At 52.7% G+C, this 20866-nt stretch overlaps 1 protein-coding gene across 4 annotated transcripts in view; it reads right to left on the reverse strand.

Moving 5' to 3' along the window:
- Window positions 1-1155: 1155 nt before the first annotated feature.
- Window positions 1156-20866, reverse strand: part of NSMF (NMDA receptor synaptonuclear signaling and neuronal migration factor) — a 53609-nt gene continuing 33898 nt past the window's right edge. For 2 of the 4 annotated variants that reach the window (XM_075439305.1, XM_075439304.1), the window contains 9 exons: window positions 20750-20839; window positions 18975-19096; window positions 17285-17368; window positions 16152-16185; window positions 15610-15680; window positions 12889-12968; window positions 11129-11231; window positions 10669-10744; window positions 1156-8880 (listed from right to left, as the gene is read on the reverse strand). In XM_075439305.1, the coding sequence (XP_075295420.1) occupies window positions 8783-8880; window positions 10669-10744; window positions 11129-11231; window positions 12889-12968; window positions 15610-15680; window positions 16152-16185; window positions 17285-17368; window positions 18975-19096; window positions 20750-20839 (758 nt within the window). In that variant the 3' untranslated portion in view covers window positions 1156-8782. The remainder of the gene's footprint in view (window positions 8881-10668; window positions 10745-11128; window positions 11232-12888; window positions 12969-15609; window positions 15681-16151; window positions 16186-17284; window positions 17369-18974; window positions 19097-20749; window positions 20840-20866) is intronic. The other 2 variants (XM_075439308.1, XM_075439307.1) reach the window with 1 other exon arrangement.

A 20866-nucleotide genomic window follows, 5' to 3' on the forward strand; every position in this document is an offset into this window, starting at 1 on the left:
AGAGGGAAGGAGGCAACTGGTAAAAATAATCCGTTCCAAGTGGGCTTCTGCAAAGAATCTGACTTTGTGCCCAGCAACACCGACTTAAGAACAGGAGAGTGCCGACATGGAATGGTTCCAGGATGAGGAATAAAGGCCGTCTTTCTGGCCACCGCGCACTCGGGGCACCGATGGCTCCGCGGAGGCCTCAGGGAGCGCAGCGGCCGGGTCTCTGCCCAGAAGCCGTCTGCGCAGCCGGTGGTCAGGGGTTAGAGGTGATTGCTGTCATCTGTCCCACTGCTGCGATGGGTGCTGCACGTGCCGTCCCGCTGTGGTGGCTATGGAGAAGAATGTCCCCAAACAGGGAGGATGCAGAAACGCAGATGAAAGATCCCAGCGCTGAAGAAAAATGCCTGAAAGGACAGCGTTGTCCAGCTTGCTTGGCTCTGGCTCGGTGCTCTGGGCTGCGGCTGCCACGTTTAAGGGCAAGTGAACACGCCGGTGACAGTCAGCATTGGAGATAAAGGGGAAAGTGGCAGCTGGGAGTTCCAGCCAAACCTGCTCACCCTGGAAATTCAAACAGACCTGCAACAGAGGAAGTGGCTTTATGGGAATTCGATGCCTTCTGCCCTCCTGGGGATGTCCTTTATTCTGGAGCTGGTGTGTTTTCCCCGGAGGGATTAGCAGGCCTTCAGCCACCCCTGAGCTTCTCCAGGGCTCTGTTTCTCAGCTTGTAGGATGGTGCCCAGAGGTTGGCCTTCCTCCCAGGAAAGGGCACAATGCTTAATGCTCCCTAAGGTCCTTAGCGATCCTGTCCCTGCTCGCTAAGCCGCAGACGGTGCTGGAGCTGTGAATGGCCCCATACTATGCCCACCACTGGATCTGCCTCCCTCTGAGGGTCCCTTGCTTAAAGCACCAGGAGTTTTTAACCTTTCTCCCCTTACAACTGCCCTGTGCCGTGCTGGTTCCCAGGGCACGGCGCTCACCCGGGCCTCTCGCACCTCTGGAGCTCTGCTCTTGAGTTTTCAGCATTTCCCTGGCTGCTGCCCTTCGGAGATGCCCAGCGCCTGCATCGCCCTTGCCTGCCGGTGCAGCAAAGCACAGCATCTGCCAAGCAGCCGTTCCCGGCTCCGTCAGCTCAGCCAGAGAACCAAAAAAAAACCCAAACAAGAGAGATAACCTGCTTTCCCAGAAATGTCTCTTTTTATTAAAGCACGTCTTAAAACCTCAAAACATTCATGTATCTGAAACCTGGTTATCATACACGAAGCAGCACAGTCTCAGAGAAACGTGTTAATGTGGCGGATGTCTCCTGCGCCGTGGCGAGGGCTGCCCCACACCAGCAGCCAAAAACCACCTGGGAAACTGGGGAGGGTGCTGGGCAGTGACCTTCCTCTGCCTTCTCCCAGGAGCCAGCCTGCTGGTCCAGGGCTCACCGAGCACTCAGAGCTCACAAGCTTTGCTTTCAAAACTCTGTTAACTTCAAGACAGTTTTGGCCCCCGACCAGCACGGCTCAGGCTGAGCTCTCTAACCCTGAGGCTCTCTTGGGGCCAACTTCTCAAGCTCCTTACGCAGCCGTTCTGCCTTCAGCTTCCCGCTGGGATGGGCTGAGCGGAAGAGGGACCCGAGAGCCCGGACACGCTGCGGGCAGGTGGGTGCAGACCCGGCTTCGCCCAAGCAGCGCGGGTGGACACAGCCCTGCTCCCCTGCGCTCGAGTTTGGTTGCGAAAGGAGCAGGATGCTGTCAGTGCCCTCTGAACTCGGCTGAGGGCAGACGCAGAATCAGAGCACAGAGTGCTTTATCTTCACAGGGTTTGTCAAATGGCTGATTACTGTTCATGCTTGGGTGGTTTAGGGGTTTTCCCCCTCATTATTTTGACAACTATGCTTCTCGCTTTCTTTTTCTCATTTGGATGCAAGTAACTTGCTCAAATATCGCAGAGTTTAGGAGCATCGCTGGATGTAACTTCTCCTTCCCCACATCACCAGACCCATTTTCAAAGCCTGCACCACTACCTTGTTACTCCGCGTCGGGCTTTCTTTTCAGAAAGCCAATATTGCTCCCCCTCACTAGTGGCTCTGCAGCAGCAAAGGGAGGACCTGCAGCTGAGTAAAGGAGCTGGAAGTCAAAACCGGTGCCTGAACTCCAAGGAGAAACAGTACAGACCCGAAAAGCGCGCTCACTCCCAGCCCTGCAAGACCTTGGGTTTCGCTGCGGCCGTTGCTCGGTATCACAGCTGCAGTCACCCCAGTTCCAGGAATAGTGATCCTGCAGAACAACAGGAAACCCACAGCGGAAACGCTCCGGCCCCTTCTTGCTCACTCGGGTACGACTCCAGCCTGGCTTCCTGGGATGGGGAACACCACACTCAGTCTCTTCAGTCACCCCTGGCCTGACACCTCACAAAATAACGTCTCATTTAGCACAGGGGTACAGCAAGCGCAGGGGAGCAGGGTCCATACTCAGAGGGCCTCGCTAGGCTGGACTTATTTGTGATGTTTTTAGGGAATTTCAAATATTAGGGCAAAGATACCTGTCCTTGAATTCCCAGCTCTGCACCAGCTCCGGGTTAACAGGACCTTGTAGAGGTGACTGTATCGCTAAAATTCAGTTTTAGCACTAAAAAAATAAATTAAAAATAAATCTATTAAACCCACGCTTTCTACAGAAGCTTTCTGAATACCACCGGTGCGTATCCGTGCTGATCCCGAGCCAGAGCGACCGTGGCAGTGACCGGTCCCTGGCCGAACGCCGCAGCCCCCTCGGTACCCCTGCAGTTCACTCTCCCCGGGTAAGCAATGTTCCCCGAGCACAGCTCGGCGCGGCCCCTGCACACCCTGGGGAGGGAAGCGCCGCTCAGACACGCAGAAACCCCACGGACGCCGTGGAGCCGGGCAGGGGCTGTACCTATGGGGTGAATCACCGGAGGGGCCACCCCACGGCACGGGACCAAGGCCTGGCTCCATCGGCTGCTCGAGGGTCACGGCGAACGCCGTCGCTGTGCTCAAGGCTTAGAAACGCAGGCGGAGAGGCTCCTCTTGCTGAAGGTTTACAGGGCCATTACTGCTGTAATTAATCACCAGTTCATTTGGATGCCGAGATAAGAAGAAAGGCTGGAGTGCCCAATTAACTGACTAACTACAGCCTGCCTCCCCACTATCCTCGTGTGAGACGGCCCTCAGCGGGTCTCATCTGCCCTTACACATGCCAATTTTAAGGATTCTTTAAAAGCAATACAGCGACGTGAAAAAATATTAGATTGTATAAGCTCTTTAAAATTTCCTAAGTATTTATGGAAAGATGCACTTCAGCTTCCCTTCAGATGGATTCTTTATATTTAATGTCCATAACTTTTATTCCTTCCAGTTTTCCAAGTTTTTCACACCAACTGGCAGTACGTCGGGCCGCATTTATTTCTGAATCAAAGCAGCTACCGGTTCCTATCGCTCTGCGACAGCTCACGCCCAAGAGATCGTGCCCTGGCATTTCAGGCAGAGACCGCAGACTCGGGGATCTCACCATTAATTGTGCCGATTACAGAGCAGGACTCCCTGGGAGTAACAACGATCACATCAGGTTTGTGGTCATCAAACCACCCATTTACTCGCTCAGCTCGAGTATGTGATATTATTCGCAGGCTGACCTGTCATCTGTAAGAGTTTCCAGTTGACTTTGGCTTGTGTTTCCACAACGGAGATTAAAAAACACTCCCACGGAAGATGCGGGAAGCCACGGATACTCTCTGCTCAGTGGGACAAAATACAGGATCACAAACAACTTTTTACAGACGGTGTGGAAAATGGCGTTGCCGCTCGATATCCCTCGGGAGGACATCTGCGTGGCATCCTTCAGGAAGGGCTGTCTGCACCATCAGCTCCAGGGAACGTCACGGCAAAGCCCAGAGCATGGAGCAATGCAGCTTAACGTGTACCTGCAAATCCGTCTCCCGACACCAGCAGCGTGGCCCGATCGCCCGAGGAAGGGTGACACAACCCAGCCCATCCTCTGATGCATGGTTCCGGCAGCACGTGCCAATTGCCAAGGGCCCTGGAAGGATTTTTTTAATCACACAGTAACACACCTTATCTTGGACGAACACATTCATAATGTACAAGTGTGACTCTCAAACTGGGTTTTGACAGGCTGAATGTTTACGCTTGCACCAAGAGAGCAGAGCGCGCCTGTCGTTCCGCCTCCTGTCTGAGCCGGGATTAAGGACACGCTCCCATTTCCAGATCCTGCCAGGCTATTTAAAATTAGCATTTTCCATTCTTTCAACCAACCCCACTTATGTTGCCTGAAGGTGATGACGCAGCGTTCGCAGTCACTCTGCCAGCAGAGCCTTGGGAACAGGAACTCCCCGCCACAGGTCCCTAACGCAGTCCCGTCCCTGTTGCAGCTATTTGTGAAGCGGATGCGTGCCAGGAGCCGGAGCGACGCTACCGCAGCGTGGACCACACCGATCGTGCTGCCGGGGCAATCGCGGGGGATCTCTCCCCCAGATCACGGGGAAGAGCCCGCGTGCGAAGAGACGACGTGAACACACATACGCACGCTGAAGCCCCTGGAGCAGCAAACCCGTGCTGAGCTCCAGGCCGTGAGTCCAGGCTGAGAAACGAAGAATCATGTCCAGAGTCCCCTCCGCCGAGCAGCGTGGAGCCCAGCCGCGGGCCGCGGCGCGGGCGGCTCCAGAGGCACTCGGAGGCAGAAGCGGGTGGGATCCCACGGGTGCGCACACAGAGTCCTTGCATGGGGCGCGATGAGCTGGCTGGTCGCCTTTTGCAGTCAGATGTTTTGCTAGACGTTTTGGCTTGGTGTTTTTTTAAACGCAGGAAGGGATCATCTGCTAACTCATCCATTCCCCACCCCAGGCCTGGGGGTCAGCTGCAAAGGGAAGCTGGCGGCTGCAGCACAAGGAGAGGTGCAAAAAGCTTTATCTCAATTTTCTACCTATTTCTGTGTCCCTCAGGTAACTTGAATTTTCTTCTTTCCTTTCCTTCACAGCCAAACGATAGGAAAAGCAAAGCCTCTCTGGAAAACCCTGTGTAAGCCAAGTGCCACATCCAAGAGGTCAGCACTCCCCGAGCCCCTGCAGCTCGGTGAGTACTGTCTGCAGGCCCCAGAGGACGCGGCCAGGGCTGGACGTGCTGCCCACCCTTCCGCTCGCCCAGCCCCAGCCGTGCCACAGCCAGCAGCCTCCCCGCCGACGTTCGCCCGCTGCGGCGAGGGAGGAGGCCGTGTCCGGTGCTGCTTCGCGCGACCTCCCGCGCGTGGCAGGGGTGAACAGCCAGGGCTGGTGCCCAGTTCAGCTATCCCAGTTTAACCGGTTTCTCCCCCTTTCTCCCGCCGTCGCTCAAAGCAAACGCAGGCCGTGCAGGAGCTTCCCCGCGGTGGGGCCGAGCGTAGCGGTGCGACAGGGCTGCTGCTCCTCTGACAGAGCCGGCGGGACGGGAGCTCCGCCGCAGCGCACGCTGCTCGCGCCCATGACGCTCGTTAGAGGGGAGCTCCAGCAAGCCAGTTCAGACGATAATTACCGACCGTGCGTGAACGAACTGGTTCCCGGGCTTCAGCGCACCGCGGGAGCAGGCAGCGGACGGCTGGAGGGAGGAGGTGGAAGCAGAAGGACAAGCTGTGCCGTGCCCGCGGCAGCCCCCGCTCCCTGGCAGAGCCCCGCGGGCGAGCTGGGTCTGTGGCCTGTCCCCGGCATCCCTGGGGCGCGAGGAACGGGCGCTCGGCCTCTGCGGAGGGGATGTCCCGGCTGCGACCGTGCTGTGGCCAGCGGCCAGCGCACAGCCGGGGGTCATCCCCCACAGGCTGGTCCAGCTGAGGAACTTACAGGCTCTATTCTTCACTCTAAAGTTTAAATAATTACAATTTTTTTTTTCTTTTTGCATCCTATCCTCTGCTGATCCTTCCTTTCCCAGCAGCCACTTGAAAAATTCACCCAGTTAAAAAGGGGAAGAAATTTGCTTTCCTCTTTCAGAAACTTCAATGACGCTACTCGCACAAAGGACTTCAAACATCAAAATTCTATTGTCTTTCCAGTCACAGCTTTTAGAGTATTCATCTCTTCAGCCAAATGAATGCTACAAAGGAAATAATACGCTCATGTCATAAACATCACAAACTATGAGGAATATAGATCTTTGGAAAAGAGAGAAATGCGTTCACCGTTTGTCATTACACGACACCACAGCCGAGCGCAGCAGGAAAGCCGCCCGTTAACGCTCGTTCCAACAAACCCCTTCCTACAGAAGTCACGCGACTGTACAAGCCACCTTTCGACTTCGCACCCCTAGTTCTACAAGTGGTCAATGAGGAGAGATACACAACAGTTCTACAGGGAGATCACTGAGGTGGATACACAAATGGGCCCTTCCGGAGTGAAGTCAGATTTTCAGCAGTTCCACAATGCTACATTCATGCTACCAAGTTCATTGAATCAGGATTTCACTTTAGAAAAGAGAAGGGAAGAACAGGTTGTCTGTCTCCAGTTCGGAGCACAGCCATAGGAGGTAAAAGGGTCAGACAGGGAGAGTTTTCTGTCAGCATTTTAGTCCTGCCACTACCATTCCCTTCTCCAAATAACGCACGACTTCGTGCTTTCACCGCACGCACCGCTCCCCCCTCTCACACGCACAGCTGGCGGAAGCTAAAGACATAATTGGCATCATTTTTTTTTCTTTTTTTTATATCTGGCATTTTCTTCCAAAAGCTACAGGTCAGTGTCCGTTATCCCCTTCACTACACGCCTGGGACACACGACCAAGTCAAGAGGGGAAGAGTCGAGCCAGGGATGACGCAGCTACCAAACCTCCCCGGGGTCAGGCCAGCACCGCTTCCAACAGCCCCAGACCGGAATGGGAGGCAACAGCCCACACCTATTCGGTTCCATATCTCGCTTTCAACGACTTCAAACCATCTCTCTCCACCTATTCCTCTCCTTACTCACTCTATGTACATTATTTCTTCAACAGTTTTGCTATAAAACGGCTATAAATGTACAGGGTTCAGCAGTTCTAGCCAGAGGCCTGCTCCCCAGGATTACAACCACAGATATGCCACAGGGGAGGGAGTACTCTACAGATCAGAACAACGAGTTCTTTTGGTAAGTATTGAAAAGAAGATTTGTACACATATTTCCCTTCACAATCAACTAATTTTAGATATCAGGAAATCAGGAAACCAGGGTAATCCTTCCTGGTTATTCTCCAGTATATTTTACTTATAAAAGAAATCACTTGTATCGCCTCCCAGAACTGCCAGAGTGACCTACACAGACTGTAAGTAGTATTTATCCTCTGAACAGGAGAGTAGAAGATGAAAAAAAAACCCTTCCCAAAACAAAAAGTAATCCCCCGACCTAACCAAACAAAAAGTAAATATATTCCAAAATATATCCTCAAATATCAAATACAAATCCGGGTTCTCAAACCACGGCTGCCCTGACAAAGCTCTGCCTTTACTCTGTCCTACACAGGAGGGGACACGAGCAGCTCAGGCCACTGAACAGGTCTTTTTAGCATTGGAAAAGAGGTGATTTATGCACAAACAACTGGCAATCACGTGAAGATCGGGAAGATTCCAACTCAGGCTCCAAACCCACACCGCGCTCCTCCAGAAGCATTTCTTCCCAGCGCCTCGGGAACAGTCTCCTCGGAGGGTCTCCGCTGGCTGTGCGACCGCGCTGCTCCACACAGCAGACTGGAAAGAGAACTTGTCTCCCAACACACAGCAAAACACTGGCATGAACAAGTAATTACCATGGCTATTAATTTCTAATTCATTTTTATACCGTAGTAAGCCTGACACGAGGTTTCTCAGCCAGGTATCGCATTTCTAACCTAAAGTATTTCAGCAAAACTCAAGTCCCGTAGTTTTGCAAGCAGCAAAATAGAAAGTAACAGAGTTGTGTCTAACTGGAGGAGAGATACACATCCATGAGAGCACGTACAATTAGTGCAGCACAGCCACTCTGAAAGGAACGAACCAAACCGGGTTAATCAATGCAGCAGACATGCAGGGTCTGCTAAGTTATGTTAAAACCATGTTTGCTGGTGATTAAATATGTCTACAGAAGATATATTACCATTCTGAATATATTTTCAAGCAGACCAAAAATACCTCATCTATTGGTTACTGGTGTGTTATTCTTAACTAATTAAATACTGGGAGGGATTTTACCCCTCTCGCTATAAAAATTGCACTTATTTTCTATCAAACAGAACAAAACCAAAAGTTAGATTTCAATTCTATATTCCAGTATATATTCACATCGAAACTGGATCGTCTTGATCTAAGCTTGCAGGAGTAGGTGTAGCGGTCCTTGCTCTCCAAGATCCTCAGCACAGAAGCTCCCATCAGTCCAAACCCCTCCTCCCTCTGTGCTCTGGTCACTTCTTCATTGTAGTGCATGGGTAATTGATTTTATTTTTTTGTAAGAAAACCTGAGCTTTGAAAGTCTTTAAAAGGACCTGGAATCAAATCTGGCCCATTCTGACCCAAAACAGCTCAGTTCTGCAAGGAACTCCATCCTGTCCTCGCTTCACACAGCTCCTCCTGAGACACCACGGCTCTGACCCGAGGCGAGCGAGGTGTCACACCCTTTCCCTCCAGTCTCTCTTGACCCAGGAGCCTTTCGTCCCGACGCGCTGCCGAGGGCTCCTTCTCCGCTCCCTTTTGCACTGCTGCCTCCCGTAGGGCTTTGAAGGGCTCCCCGTGCCAATAAAAAAGTCTCTCTGCAATAAGCATGACTTCTTGGACACCGGTGATCGACTTCCTCTTGCAAAGTCTTCTCCAGCTCATAAAATGTCATCGTAATCCAATAGCTTAGAGTGCTGGCGGGTCTTCCAGAGGCGGTAAAGGCGGAAGTCAAAGTAAGTCTCGATCATTTGCTTACCTAGGAGAAGCGAATCGAAGCAGAGGGGTTACACCCTGCAGCACGAGGGAGAGACGCGAGAGGCCGCGGCAGCAATGAAAACCCAACGCACCGGAGGGCAGGGGCACAGCAGAAGCCACCCGTGTGCCTCATCTGGAGAACATTGACATTCAGCACCCACCCCAGGCACGCCAAGGCGCCCCTGAGAAGCAAACTTCTTTTTGGATCGCCTCAGACCATGAAATAATCCCCTGGCAGGGTTTGTCCGTGGGGGTGGGAACGGAGCACAGAGTCTGTCTCCAGCCTTGGACCTCCCTGCCCTGACTGCAGAAGGGGGGGCCAGGGGCTGCAGAGTACCAGACAACAGCTCCAACCTGCGCAAGGCAACTTGGCACAGGGACGTCGGAGAACTACGAATGAAGAGTAAACTCATTGTAAAGATTTGTGGGAAATATTAAAAATCATTAATGTTGAAAATGCAAAAAAAAATTTATTTTTTTAAATGAATGTTACCAGGCTGTCCCTGTCCTGCAGAACTGTCTCTTCTCACAGCAGTGAGCTCAGCAGGACACACGAATACAGAATCCCAGAATGGCAGGGGTTGGAAGGGACCTCTGTGGGTCATCCAGTCCAACCCCCCTACCGAAGGAGGGTCACCCAGAGCTCTGCACCGCTGGCACCTCTGACTGAAGGCGGAGGGTCTCACAAAGCAGCCACAGACTGAAGGCCAGGCACAGGAGGCCGCGCGTGCGTTGGGAAACACGAGGGCAAACAACCCTGGATTCTGGGACAGGGCTTGAGGAGGGGATTTTGCTGAAGATTAGTTTCAGATGACTTTGTAAAGGATTAGAGAGGTTACACTATTAGCGCGTCCCAGACTGATGAAGGGGATAAATTCAGCCCAGCCTCCTGGAAGATTAACAGCTTAACGCATGCGCACAGAGCCCGCTGCCTTGCCTGCCAGGCTGTGCACAGACCCAGGAATTTCCCTGCACGTTGCCTCCTGGCACACACACGTACGAGCATGTTCACTCTGAGATCTGTGCAAGCACTGCACAAAGCCGGGTCCAGACCTCAGCAGGATGCCCACAGAGAAGCCTGCGCAGCTCGAACGTGCTCAACTCCCGTACATTCCTAGGACGGTGAGTAGGAGTTAAGCATACTCCGTCAGTGCTGGTGCCAGCTGTGAGCACCAGAGGAAGCATCCACAGTGCTCACAGCCTCTTCCAAGAGAACAAAGTACCAAGGACTACAGCAAAGACAAAATAACAAGGGCGACTTCAGAATAACTCAACTATATGTCACTTATGAAACTGCACTCATAATTACTTGCACTGACCAGAGAACATGAAGAATTCAATAGCCCCTTGAAATATCTTGAGCTACAGGCAGAAAAAAGCAAGCAGACTGAGATGCAGAATGGCTATAATGGGCCACATCCCCGTTGCTTGGTGATGACACACCTCACTCGGTACCAGTACCCTGCACACTGGGTTACAGAAAACGTTCACATGCTCTAGCAGTATCACAAATCCCCTAAACCCAGCCCGTAACGCAGCCTTCGCCACTGCCAGTAGCCTAGGAGAGGGCTCTGCAGCTTCAGGCCCAAGAAACAAGATAGCTGAAATGCGAACAGGAAGGAATTGCAAGGGAAATCCCAGGTTCAGCAAGCGAACTACACAGGGTGGTTACAAGCAAAAGGATGACTGTGGCGGGGCTTCAGGGAGCTCAAAATTGCTTTTTCATGAAGATGCCCACTGAAGGAGGCAGGCTGATCAAGAAGACATGTATTTGTACAGAATAAATTACCTTGAGCTGATAGTTCAAGTGGAGACTCAAAGGCAACCCTATAAGGATTCATTAAGTTTTTCAGATTCTGAAATAGCTGAAAAGGAAACATATCGAGAGTTAGCAGCTGAAAACAAAGATGAACTCCAGGGCACCCAGAATTGCCCATCCTTGTTCCACATCTCTAACAAACCTTCCACTACATGTCCTTTAAAACATCAAGTTCATCAGTAAATAAAGTGCTTTAATGACTGTTCCCCTCAAAGGCTTCAGTATCTGTGCCTCCCTGCATGCCACTTCTCGTTCCTGCCCTGCCCTCTGGGGAAGGCACAGTCCATGGGTGGTTGGCCCATTCACTCGTGGGACAGGAGGACGTGTTTCCACACAGCAGAAGAGGAAGGTTTAGACTGTGACTATTGACTCCCTGGGCTTGCTGCTACTCAGCAGACGCTCCCAGAGAGGTGACCCAGGAGGCTCTTACCTTCTCCCCATTGGGGTTTCCAAGAACATAGCAGCCCATGACGTGAATGATATTTGGTTCAGGATTGACTTTACTCATCAGCCGGCTCAACCTCTTCCAGAAGCTGGAAGAAACAAGAAAAAACAGAATACATAATTTAAAAAAAAAAATTAAAAAAAAATGTCTATCTCCTCATATGCATGAGTAGTCACAAGCATGCTCGTGCACACGCTGCTCAGAAGGGGCCCGAGGCTTGCAGCCTGAGGAGCAAGCTGCTCAGGAAGAGCCATGGGTTCTCAGACAAGGAAGAGCAGGGGCAGAGCAAGGGCCTGAGCAGCAGGTCCAGGTCATATGGCAGAGGAACAGGAGCGGCCCGTCGAGCCAAGGAAGGTCCAAGGTGAAGAGAAGGGAGCAAAGTCCACCGGGAGTGCTTTCAGACTAACAGTTTTACTATGCGTCCCCTTTCTGCAACAGTTCCCTCCAGTTTCCTCTCTCTGGTTTCTACCAACAATTGCCCTCTCTAAACGAGAGTGTTACCAGTGCGCTGGCTCATTGCCAGGCCATGAAACCAGCCGAGAACAGCCGGAGGGCTGCTGCTTCTACACAGCTAGAGAGACAACACCAAACCAGGCTGTTCCACGTCAGCCGGGGCTCGGAGCTGCTCACCACGCGGCCCCGCTTTACGCTTTGTGACTACTGACGAGGCACGCTGTGCCTCAGGGACGTGAAATACAACCACCTCCCCTCTGCAGAGGGCTGGAGCAGGCTTCTGGTGGGCTCTAAAGCCCAGCAGTTCCTCTGTGGGGTCTGCGATCAGACTGCAGCGTAAGCTTTTCTCGGGACTGCCTCCCAGGCACGTACAGGGTGGATGCAGACGTTCACTTCCAAGCATCCAAGCTGTCAGCTGTGTGTTCGCAGCTTTCTGCAGGTCCCTGAATTACCCAACTTCAGACCAGCTATGCCTGGAAGGTGTTGAGAAGCACGTACGTGCACACGTGCTGAAGAATTTTATTGACAGTGTTTGTGCCAGCAGAGCACTGAACAGATGTTGATTTTAATACTCAGCTCTCACGCCAACAAAAAGTTGTGTAGGAACAGGCTGGTATATACATCTTCTCCCCCACAGCGCAGCACTGTCAGCCAAGCAAGTTTGAGCCAGCACAAGCGAGCAGGCAACAAAACAGGCAAAGCTGAACTCTCTGCAAGGAGAAGCAAAATTGCCTCAGCAGCCCCGTCTGACCGGCTGTCCTGTTAGTGAAAACCTGGCTCAGTGACGTGCTGGACTTTGAGCAGGCTTTGCAGAGACAAATTCCATTGCACCCTGCAACGGGAGGGCCGTTACCGGAGACAGCCGTGGGGGGAATGGTTTGGATCCCTGCCACTAGTCGCCTGCTTAGAAATGCCATCTCAGCCACTTCGGAGCAAGAGGCATGAGGTGCATGTTCTGTTTTGTGGTCAGTAAAGCCTTTGTCAGGAGAAGAAAAATCATTTTTATCTCTTTTGATGGTCTCTAGTCCAGACAGACACTAAACAGCAGATGAAAGCATGGTGGCCTGGCCCAGGGCTGCACCAACCAGGGATGGGGACACCTCAGCTCTGCCACCTTCACGACTCCCCTGAAGGGGCTGTAAGCTGCTATTAGGTCCCCCCTCAGCCTCCTCTTCCCCCGACCAAGCCACCCCAGCTCCCTCCACCTCCTCTTCTATGCCATGTGCTACAAACATTGAGGAAACCGAGCAGAAGAATGCTACGTGAGTCCAGAACACAACGCAGCCACTCACAGGATCATATCTTCCTCCTTCTCCACTTTGGCAAAAGTGGCAACTTTGTTCTTTAGCAAGTATAAGTGACCAGGACCTCCCTGCAAGAGAGACAGACAGATGCAAACCGCTTTACACAGGCTTTGAAGAAACAATCAGAGAATCACAGAGTCATTAAGGCTGGAAAAGACCTCCGAGATCATCAAGTCCAACTATCAACCCAACACCCCCATGCCTGCTGAGCCATGTCCCAAAGTGCAACATCTACGTGTTTTTTGAACTCCTCCAGGGATGGTGACTTCACCACTACCCTGCACAGCCTGATCCAATGCCTGACCACTCTTTCAATAAAGAAATTTTTCCTAATCACTGAATGTTAGGGGTTGGAAGGGCCCTCTGTGGGTCATCTAGTCCAACCCCCCTGCCAAAGCAGGGTCACCCAGAGCAAGCTGCACAGCACCGCGTCCAGGCGGGGCTGGAATATCTCCAGAGAAGGAGACTCCACAGCCTCCCTGGGCAGCCTGGGCCAGGGCTCCGTCACCCTCAGAGGGAAGAAGTTCTTCCTCGGGTTCAGCTGGAGCTTCCTCTGCTTCAGTTTGTGCCCGTTGCCCCTTGTCCTGGCGCTGGGCACCACTGGAAAGAGTCTGGTCCCATCCTCCTGACACCTACCCTTGAGATATTCATAAGCATTTATAAGGTCCCCTCGCAGCCTTCTCTTCTCCAGGCTGAACAAGCCCAGCTCCCTCAGCCTTTTCTCATAGCACAGATGCTCCAGTCCCCTCCTCATCCTCGTAGCCCTGCGCTGGACTCTCTCCAGTAGCTCCTCATCTTTCTTGAACTGGGGAGCCCAGAACTGGACACAGCACTGCAGATGGGGCCTCACCAGGGCAGAGCAGAGGGGAAGGAGAACCTCCCTCAACTGCTGGCCACACTCCTCCTAATGCACCCCAGGACACCATTGGCCTTCTTGGCACCCAGGGCACACTGCTGGCTCATGGTCACCCTGTCGTCCATCAGCACTCCCAGGTCCCTCTCCACAGAGCTGCTCTCCAGCAGGGCCGCCCCAGCCTGTACTGGTGCCTGGGGTTGTTCCTCCCCATGTGCAGGACCCTGCATTTGGCTTTGTTGAACCTCATCAGTTTCCTCTCTGCCCAGCTTTCCAGCCTATCCAGGTCACGCTGGATGGCAGCACAGCCTGCCGGTGTATCCACCACTCCTCCCAGTTTGGTGTCATCAGCAAACTTGCTGAGGGTACACTCTAACTTTTCATCCAGGTCGTTGATGAAGAAGTTAAACAAGACTGGGCCCAGTACGGACCCCTGGGGGACACCACTTGTTACCAGCCTCCAACTAGACTCAGCGCCGCTGATGACAACCCTCTGAGTTCTGCCATTCAGCCAGTTCTCAATCCACCTCACTGACCACTCATCCAGACCATATTTTCTGAGCTTGCTTATGATTAGAAATAAAACAAATAAAGCGCGCAGTCCCCCAGTACCACAAATTATGCAGTGGGGAAATCGTAGGGGTCAGCTCACCCGAGTGCAAGGGATGAGCCTCGCCTGGCAAAGCCACCTGCCTGATCACGGTGTCTCCCCTGCTACTTAAGTATAATCCAATATCCAATCTAACCCTCCCGTGCCGCAACTTGAGGCCATGCCCAGCGCTGGCCGTGCCCCCCGTGCTGCACAGCCATTCCCAGAGGGGCCACAAGGGGGCAGAGCAACGCGCCAGGCTGGCAGCGCTGCTGCAGCCTCCGTGGCAGGCACCGCTCGGGAAATCTTCACATTCGGGGAGCGTGCTGGGGGTTGGATTCTCCGTTTTGTACTGTTCTCTGTGTGCACCTCACTCTGGAAAGGCACAACAGCAGACAAAACTCTTCACTGTGGGTGGCTGAAGAGAAATAGGGAAGACAAAAAAGTCCCTTTCCTTTGGGGCTGCTAGGGGACTTGCCATCGTAGGCAGACGAGGAACTGAGCGAAGCAGGGATAAGCAGGGAAGATGACACTGTGGAAGAACTGGACTTTGACAGTAGCAGGCATAAAAAGACTGAGCACAACATCAGGGAAATTAAAAGTTGCAGTCTCCAGGTCAGTGCGCAGCAAACCCTGCTGTGTTGCAGCAGTAGGCACGTGGGAGGGAGTTCAACTCAGGTTACCTCCCTAACTTCTCATTTCAAGGTTCCTTGCACAGCTGCAGGGGAAATCCGAAGCTGACCACCCTGAGGAACAAGAGCCTTGGGAAGGAAATCCCTGGCAAGCCCCAGATCCAGCAGCGCCCGAGTCCGTCCCACCCACGGCTCGGCAGGGCTCTTCCCTGACCCCTCTACCGCATCCGCCGGCCTCCGGCTCCGCACTGTGCCGCCTGCCCGTCTGATCCGCAGCACCCATCGCTGCCACTGTCACACTGAAGCTGTACAAAAGCTATAACCATCGCATTGTAAATGCTTGTTCCTTTCTCCAAAACCCTCCTTCCGAGGTCTGCACTAATGCTGGTTTGCCTGCGTTTCTTTGAAAGCAGCTGAGAAGCAGCCCAGCCATACTAAATCAGATTTTATTTCCAGCTGTCACAGCAACTTGAGACTGCTCGTTGTCTGGGGAAATGAGAAGTGAAAGCTGCACACATGCCGTTACTTTAACAGAACCCGACTCTGGATTATTGGTTTTGGATTATTGTAATTTTCCCTGCAGAAAAAGACAAATTTGTAACAAATCACCCAAGCGCTTAACAACTTTCATGTACCTGGCAAAATATCAGCATCTTCCAGATTTTGCAGCCTTTCCGATAAATGTTAAGTTTCTTCTCTATTTCCTCTGAAAAAAAGTCACGTTGGAAAAGATGAACCATAGAAGAATTTTAAAGCTAATCTTATTTCTTTGCTTTCACGCTGTTGGGAAAGCAGGAAAGCACAGCACAGGGCGGAGAAGGCACAGTGCAGCACCAGACACCGCTCTACAGCGGCCACAGCACTGCACCCGACCCTGCTCTCCTGACCCTCTGTTAATGCTCCTACAACGCTACAACGGACAGGTATCCTTGCTGCCCTGTGCCTCAGCTTCCCTTTCATAAACCCCGAGCTCAGCATAGAAAACAGGCCACAGAAGTGAAGTTTTATTACTGCAGCACATCCAACAGCAGCTGGCTGACTGTCGGGTGCCACCAGGGTGATAGAAACACCTTTACGAGTGGCAGCTGAGGCACAAGTCAGCAGGCTGACTTTAACACACTGATCAGATACACTTGCAATGGGCAGGAGTTGAGAAAAGGAAATAACACTCACATACCTAGGATGTCATCAAAGGTGGCATGTTCATGGTCCTGGAAACCAAGAGAGAAGACGTATCAAGGTTCACTGTCACTACACCAGCTCCCACGACATTGTTATAGTCTCTGACCTTGCACAGAATCTGATTCCCGGGCAAACAGATGCTCTGAGAGCACGATTATGGCAGCTGAGGGCTTCTAGCCACATCACAGCAATTACCACCCTAAAACACGTCTCAGCAAAGAAGCTGAAGACTGAATGGTCCGTGAAGACCAAGTCCCTCCAAAGGCTTGAATCCTGCAGACATGTCCAAAGCACATACATCCATCAGAGGCAGTCAGCATCAGCAATGCGTGTTTGCCTCTTGGCCCATGTTTTGTAGCCAGCCTCTGGCTTCACGCGTGTCTAACCCGGCTAACAAACAGCCACCCTCCCAACACATCTGCCTCTGGCCTAGCAGGGTCATCAGGACAACCCTACTGCTCCCGGAGAGGCAGCAAAGCGAAACCCACCGGCAGCGCTGCCTGCCGCGCAGGGAGACCGAGTCTGCCGGGCTGTCAGTCCCACCCTTCCCTTCCAAACCCAGCGAATATACAGCGATGAGGACAACGGGACCCATGACTCCTCGCTGGTGTCCCAGACACCTGCTCAGGCAGGACTCCTAGTGAGACATCCAGGTTAAACTCATGACTGAGGGGGATGTACCGCTGTACGCAGGGTGCTGAGGTTCATGGTGCACTGCAGAGCTCTGAGGTTCCACTCATCCTGTCTAGGGATGAGCATGAGGAGGAGCCCTGAGCCTGGTGACACATAGCTCTGCTTGTGGGCTCAGGCCTGCCCTGCCTTCCCTGGTTAATCCTCCCAAGCTGCCTGGCCGTGCCTGTAGAGTCTGGCAGCCCCCATGTGCAATTCTCATTCCACCTGACTCTCCCGCCTAGACCTGAGCCCCCACAAAGCTAGCCCAGCCCCCAAATCCACGTTCAGCACACCCCCAAGCCCTTCCCTGACAGCTTTTCCAAATCACATCAGTGTCTCAAAATCACCATAACAGGAATTAGGGATAGGGACAAAAAAAAAAAAAAAAAAAAAAAAATATTTTCCTCATGAAGCCTGCACCCACACATGCAGCCACAGCAGAACTGACAGACTTACGTAGAGAATGGGGATGATAGAAGGGTCGTCCCTGCGGATAATTGTCGGGACATACTCTGCTTTGGGCACCTTGGAAGAAATGAGCTGCAAGGGGGAAAAAGAAGTGCAACAGCATGAAGAGAAGCCAGTAAAGTGTGGACAGAAGCACAAAGACCATGGTAACAGTGCCCTGCTCACTTGCTCTCCAGTGTTCCCCGAACTAGCAGCTAATCTGGCCTGTCTGCGTCCCTGTGGAAGGTCCTCCAAGCCTTTGGTCCTACAGAGCACCCCCAGGCCTGCCAAGCACCCCGATGTGTCACAGTGTCCTCGACCCCCAACAAACGGGGACACAGCTCTGCCTAAAAGGCAGGACTGAGCCCGAGATAACAGTCTGTAAAGGGGAGACCGGCGCGTGCAGAGGATGCAGCAGCTTGTGCGTCACCACGAACAGCTGTATCCCAGTAAAGGTCACTTCTGCGCAGCCTTCCTCTGCGCCAGGGTCTGCGCCGCCGGCTGCAGAGGACGGTTCACGCTGGCACGCTCAGCTGGCTGGCGGTGGGACGGCTGCGTGCCCGAACAGCAACCAGCCAAGGGACGGCATGGCACCAGGCACAGGCAGGCACACAGCCGCAGGTCGCCTGGCAACTCCGGCTGAAGCTTCAGCTGGCTCCATCAGCACGAGAGCCCAAGAGGACAGCCCGCCATCAGCACAAGCCAAAGGGCAGCTGGGCTGCGCTGTGATTTCGGGCACCTTTGTTCATCGCCGCGAAGGCAAAGCAGGCAGCCGGGGTTCCAGCTTGGGCTGCCTTCAAGCCCTCCCACGTGGCACGCTCCCAGTCACTCCTGTGGCCACTTGGGAGTTAAAGTTTCTGGAGAGGCACAGCGTACAGAATGTCCAGGGACGGACGCTGCGCACACACAGCACCTGGGGAGCCATGCTGGAGGTACCACGAGCTGAGCAAACCCAAGGCTTGGGTGCCCGGTGTCTGGGTCTCACCTGGGCACTTTGCCCTGAGCGTGCTTCAGGGCTGAGGCTGCACAGACAGCGTGGGAACACATATAAAAGCAGACTGTCTCCGTGTCCACCACTCTTCCCAAGCCTCAGCAGGACCCATTCAAACACAGTACTGCTGTGCTGGACTGGCAATGCTGCCCTGAGAACAAGCTGGAAGCTTGAGACCCCCTTTTGCCTGAATATACGTGCCTGTGGCCAAAGGAGGGATGTGTCAGAACCTGGTCCTGTCTGCAAGACCCCACACAGCAGAGCAGGGGGAGCACAGGAGGGAGCCTAGCATCCAGGAATGACAGAAGAGCAGAAAGCATCTCACGGGATGACACAGGGCTCCAAAGCAAGTCAGGCAAGTAACACCAGGAGAGAGGGACTGCTGGGCCTGGGGACTCAGATCTCTTATCATCAGGGTTATCGATACTCAGGCTAACTAGATTCAGTGTTGGTGACAGTCCTGCTCTGACTTGGGGCTGGACTACAGGTTCTTCCACGTCTAGTTTTCTTTCAACACATTGCCCCCAGCCATAACAGATGCTGAATGCCACGTCATGGCTTGGCTGATCTCCGAGTGACCCTCATACACACCTGAAGAGCTGCCTATACAAAAGACTTGCCTCTTCCCATGAAGATCCTACACTCAGCAGCTCTGGAAGGAGAGAGAGCGCCTGAGTAGATACAGGTAGCTGAGCTGGAAACCCTCACCATTATTTTTGGCGGAATAAAGTCTTCTCCGTCACATGCCATGGCTTCGAGTTCTTTTTCTGCTTCCCAGTTCAAGTCAAAGTCACCATCCAAAGCGCCGCAGGAATCCTGAAGGTCATGGCCTGCCAGAACACAGTGTGCATTACAAGGGCAGAACAGCTTGCCTTCCCCGCTTGATCCTGTCAGGCGGCTACCTCGCAAGAGGCACCACAAGCCCTTGTGCCCTCCGTTCTTCCACAGAGCGACGGACACCACACTTTGGGGCTGGCGTCTCCAAAGAGACAAACATTTAACGAACGGCGAGCGCACACACACAGCCCGATAACACGTATCACGTAACTTTTCATCACTCTCACAGTCACCAAATTTAGCTTTCAAATGCTAATTCACAACAGTCACGCTGTCAGAAACGGAGAAGGAGACAGAACGCAGACAGACTCTCTACACTTCAACATTGCCAAGCTGATGAGCAAAAGTCCAGACTTCAAAGCTGGTCTCCTTGTAATAATTACTGCTCTGACTACGTCTTCTGAGTGATTATGAAGGAACTCTGCCTTGTTGGTCAAACTGATCCTGGCAGAGAAGTCCCAGAGCGCGAGGACAGCCGTAGCAAACACAGTAGTATTGCAACAGTGTACTTGAATTTGCTCTCCAAATTGACCTTACCTGTTGGCCTTCAGTGCCGCCTGGGGAAAAAAAAACATCTGGAAGGAATATAATTGACCATTAAAGGTTAAAAATAGAGATGGTTCCCTGAAGCCAGGGACTGAGGAAAGAGAACCGAGATGCCTCTATCTGTGCTGTCTGGGATGCCCGACTGTCACTAGGCAGTGCCTGAAGCCTGTCTGAACCACGTCTTTTCCATTCGCCTCTGAGTTAGCTGAGGGAGTGGGGAGGAATCAGACTGCAAAGGAACAATCGGGTCATGTTTTGAACCTGGCCTTTCATACATCTACCCCTGCAACCTGGTACGGTGTCTCCTACAGCTGGGAGGGCTGGATCTCATGCTGACCTGGTAGGTCAGTTCATTTCATTAGTGAAATTCATTTACAATACAACCCACTTCAACGTGGGCAAACTCATATGCACCGAGTCCCTTGCCTACAGGATTTCAATAAAATCTAGGTACAACAGCCATTCCCTTTACAGAAGGGCAGTGGGAAGATGCTGGCATTTCCTCCTGTAAATTAACACAACAGCATCTCAGTCCCCACCAGAACATCAAAGCATTACTGGGGATTCCCAGAGGAATTCCTGGCAGCCCAAATGAAGATCACATTGCCCCGAGCTATCATCTGTGCAGCCAGCACGGCCAGGAAATCAAAGCTACATCCCACGGAGCGCTGCAGCTGTGCTCCTCAGCTACTCTAGCCTAGGAAAGCGCCCAGAAGGGGCTCCTGCATGGGAAGCCAGGCAGGTTAGCCCCACGATGGTGAATGAAGCCTTGAACTCGTGTGCCTCGACGTAGATTGTTTTGGCCCCAAGCGAATAAGGGATGATGGGAACCAAGGGCTGTAATAGAGCTGTACCACTGGGTATCCTTTGGCAGCTGCACAGTAGCGTGAGGTTAGATGCGTTGTGCTCTACAAATAAATACAGGCACACACGGATCAACAGGCGCATATACCTGGAGCATTCTTTGTCACATCTCATGAAACTACAAGGATCACAGGTGGGACAAAAGGGCACAGAGGAGTTACTCCAGTAGGACTCCAGTCAACACCTCAGCTGGAGGCTTTGTCCACAGGAGGAAACTCAAAGGACTCAGAACTCACTTTCTCGAGAGTCATGGAAGGAATCGGCTTTGATGGGAGTCGGGTCACTCCAGGACCTGCTGAAGCTCCTCTCACGCCGTTCGGCAAATGCTAGGACAAAACCAAAGCACGACATTA

The sequence above is a fragment of the Opisthocomus hoazin genome, chromosome 19 (assembly GCF_030867145.1).
Source record: "Opisthocomus hoazin isolate bOpiHoa1 chromosome 19, bOpiHoa1.hap1, whole genome shotgun sequence".
NCBI lineage: Eukaryota > Metazoa > Chordata > Aves > Opisthocomiformes > Opisthocomidae > Opisthocomus > Opisthocomus hoazin.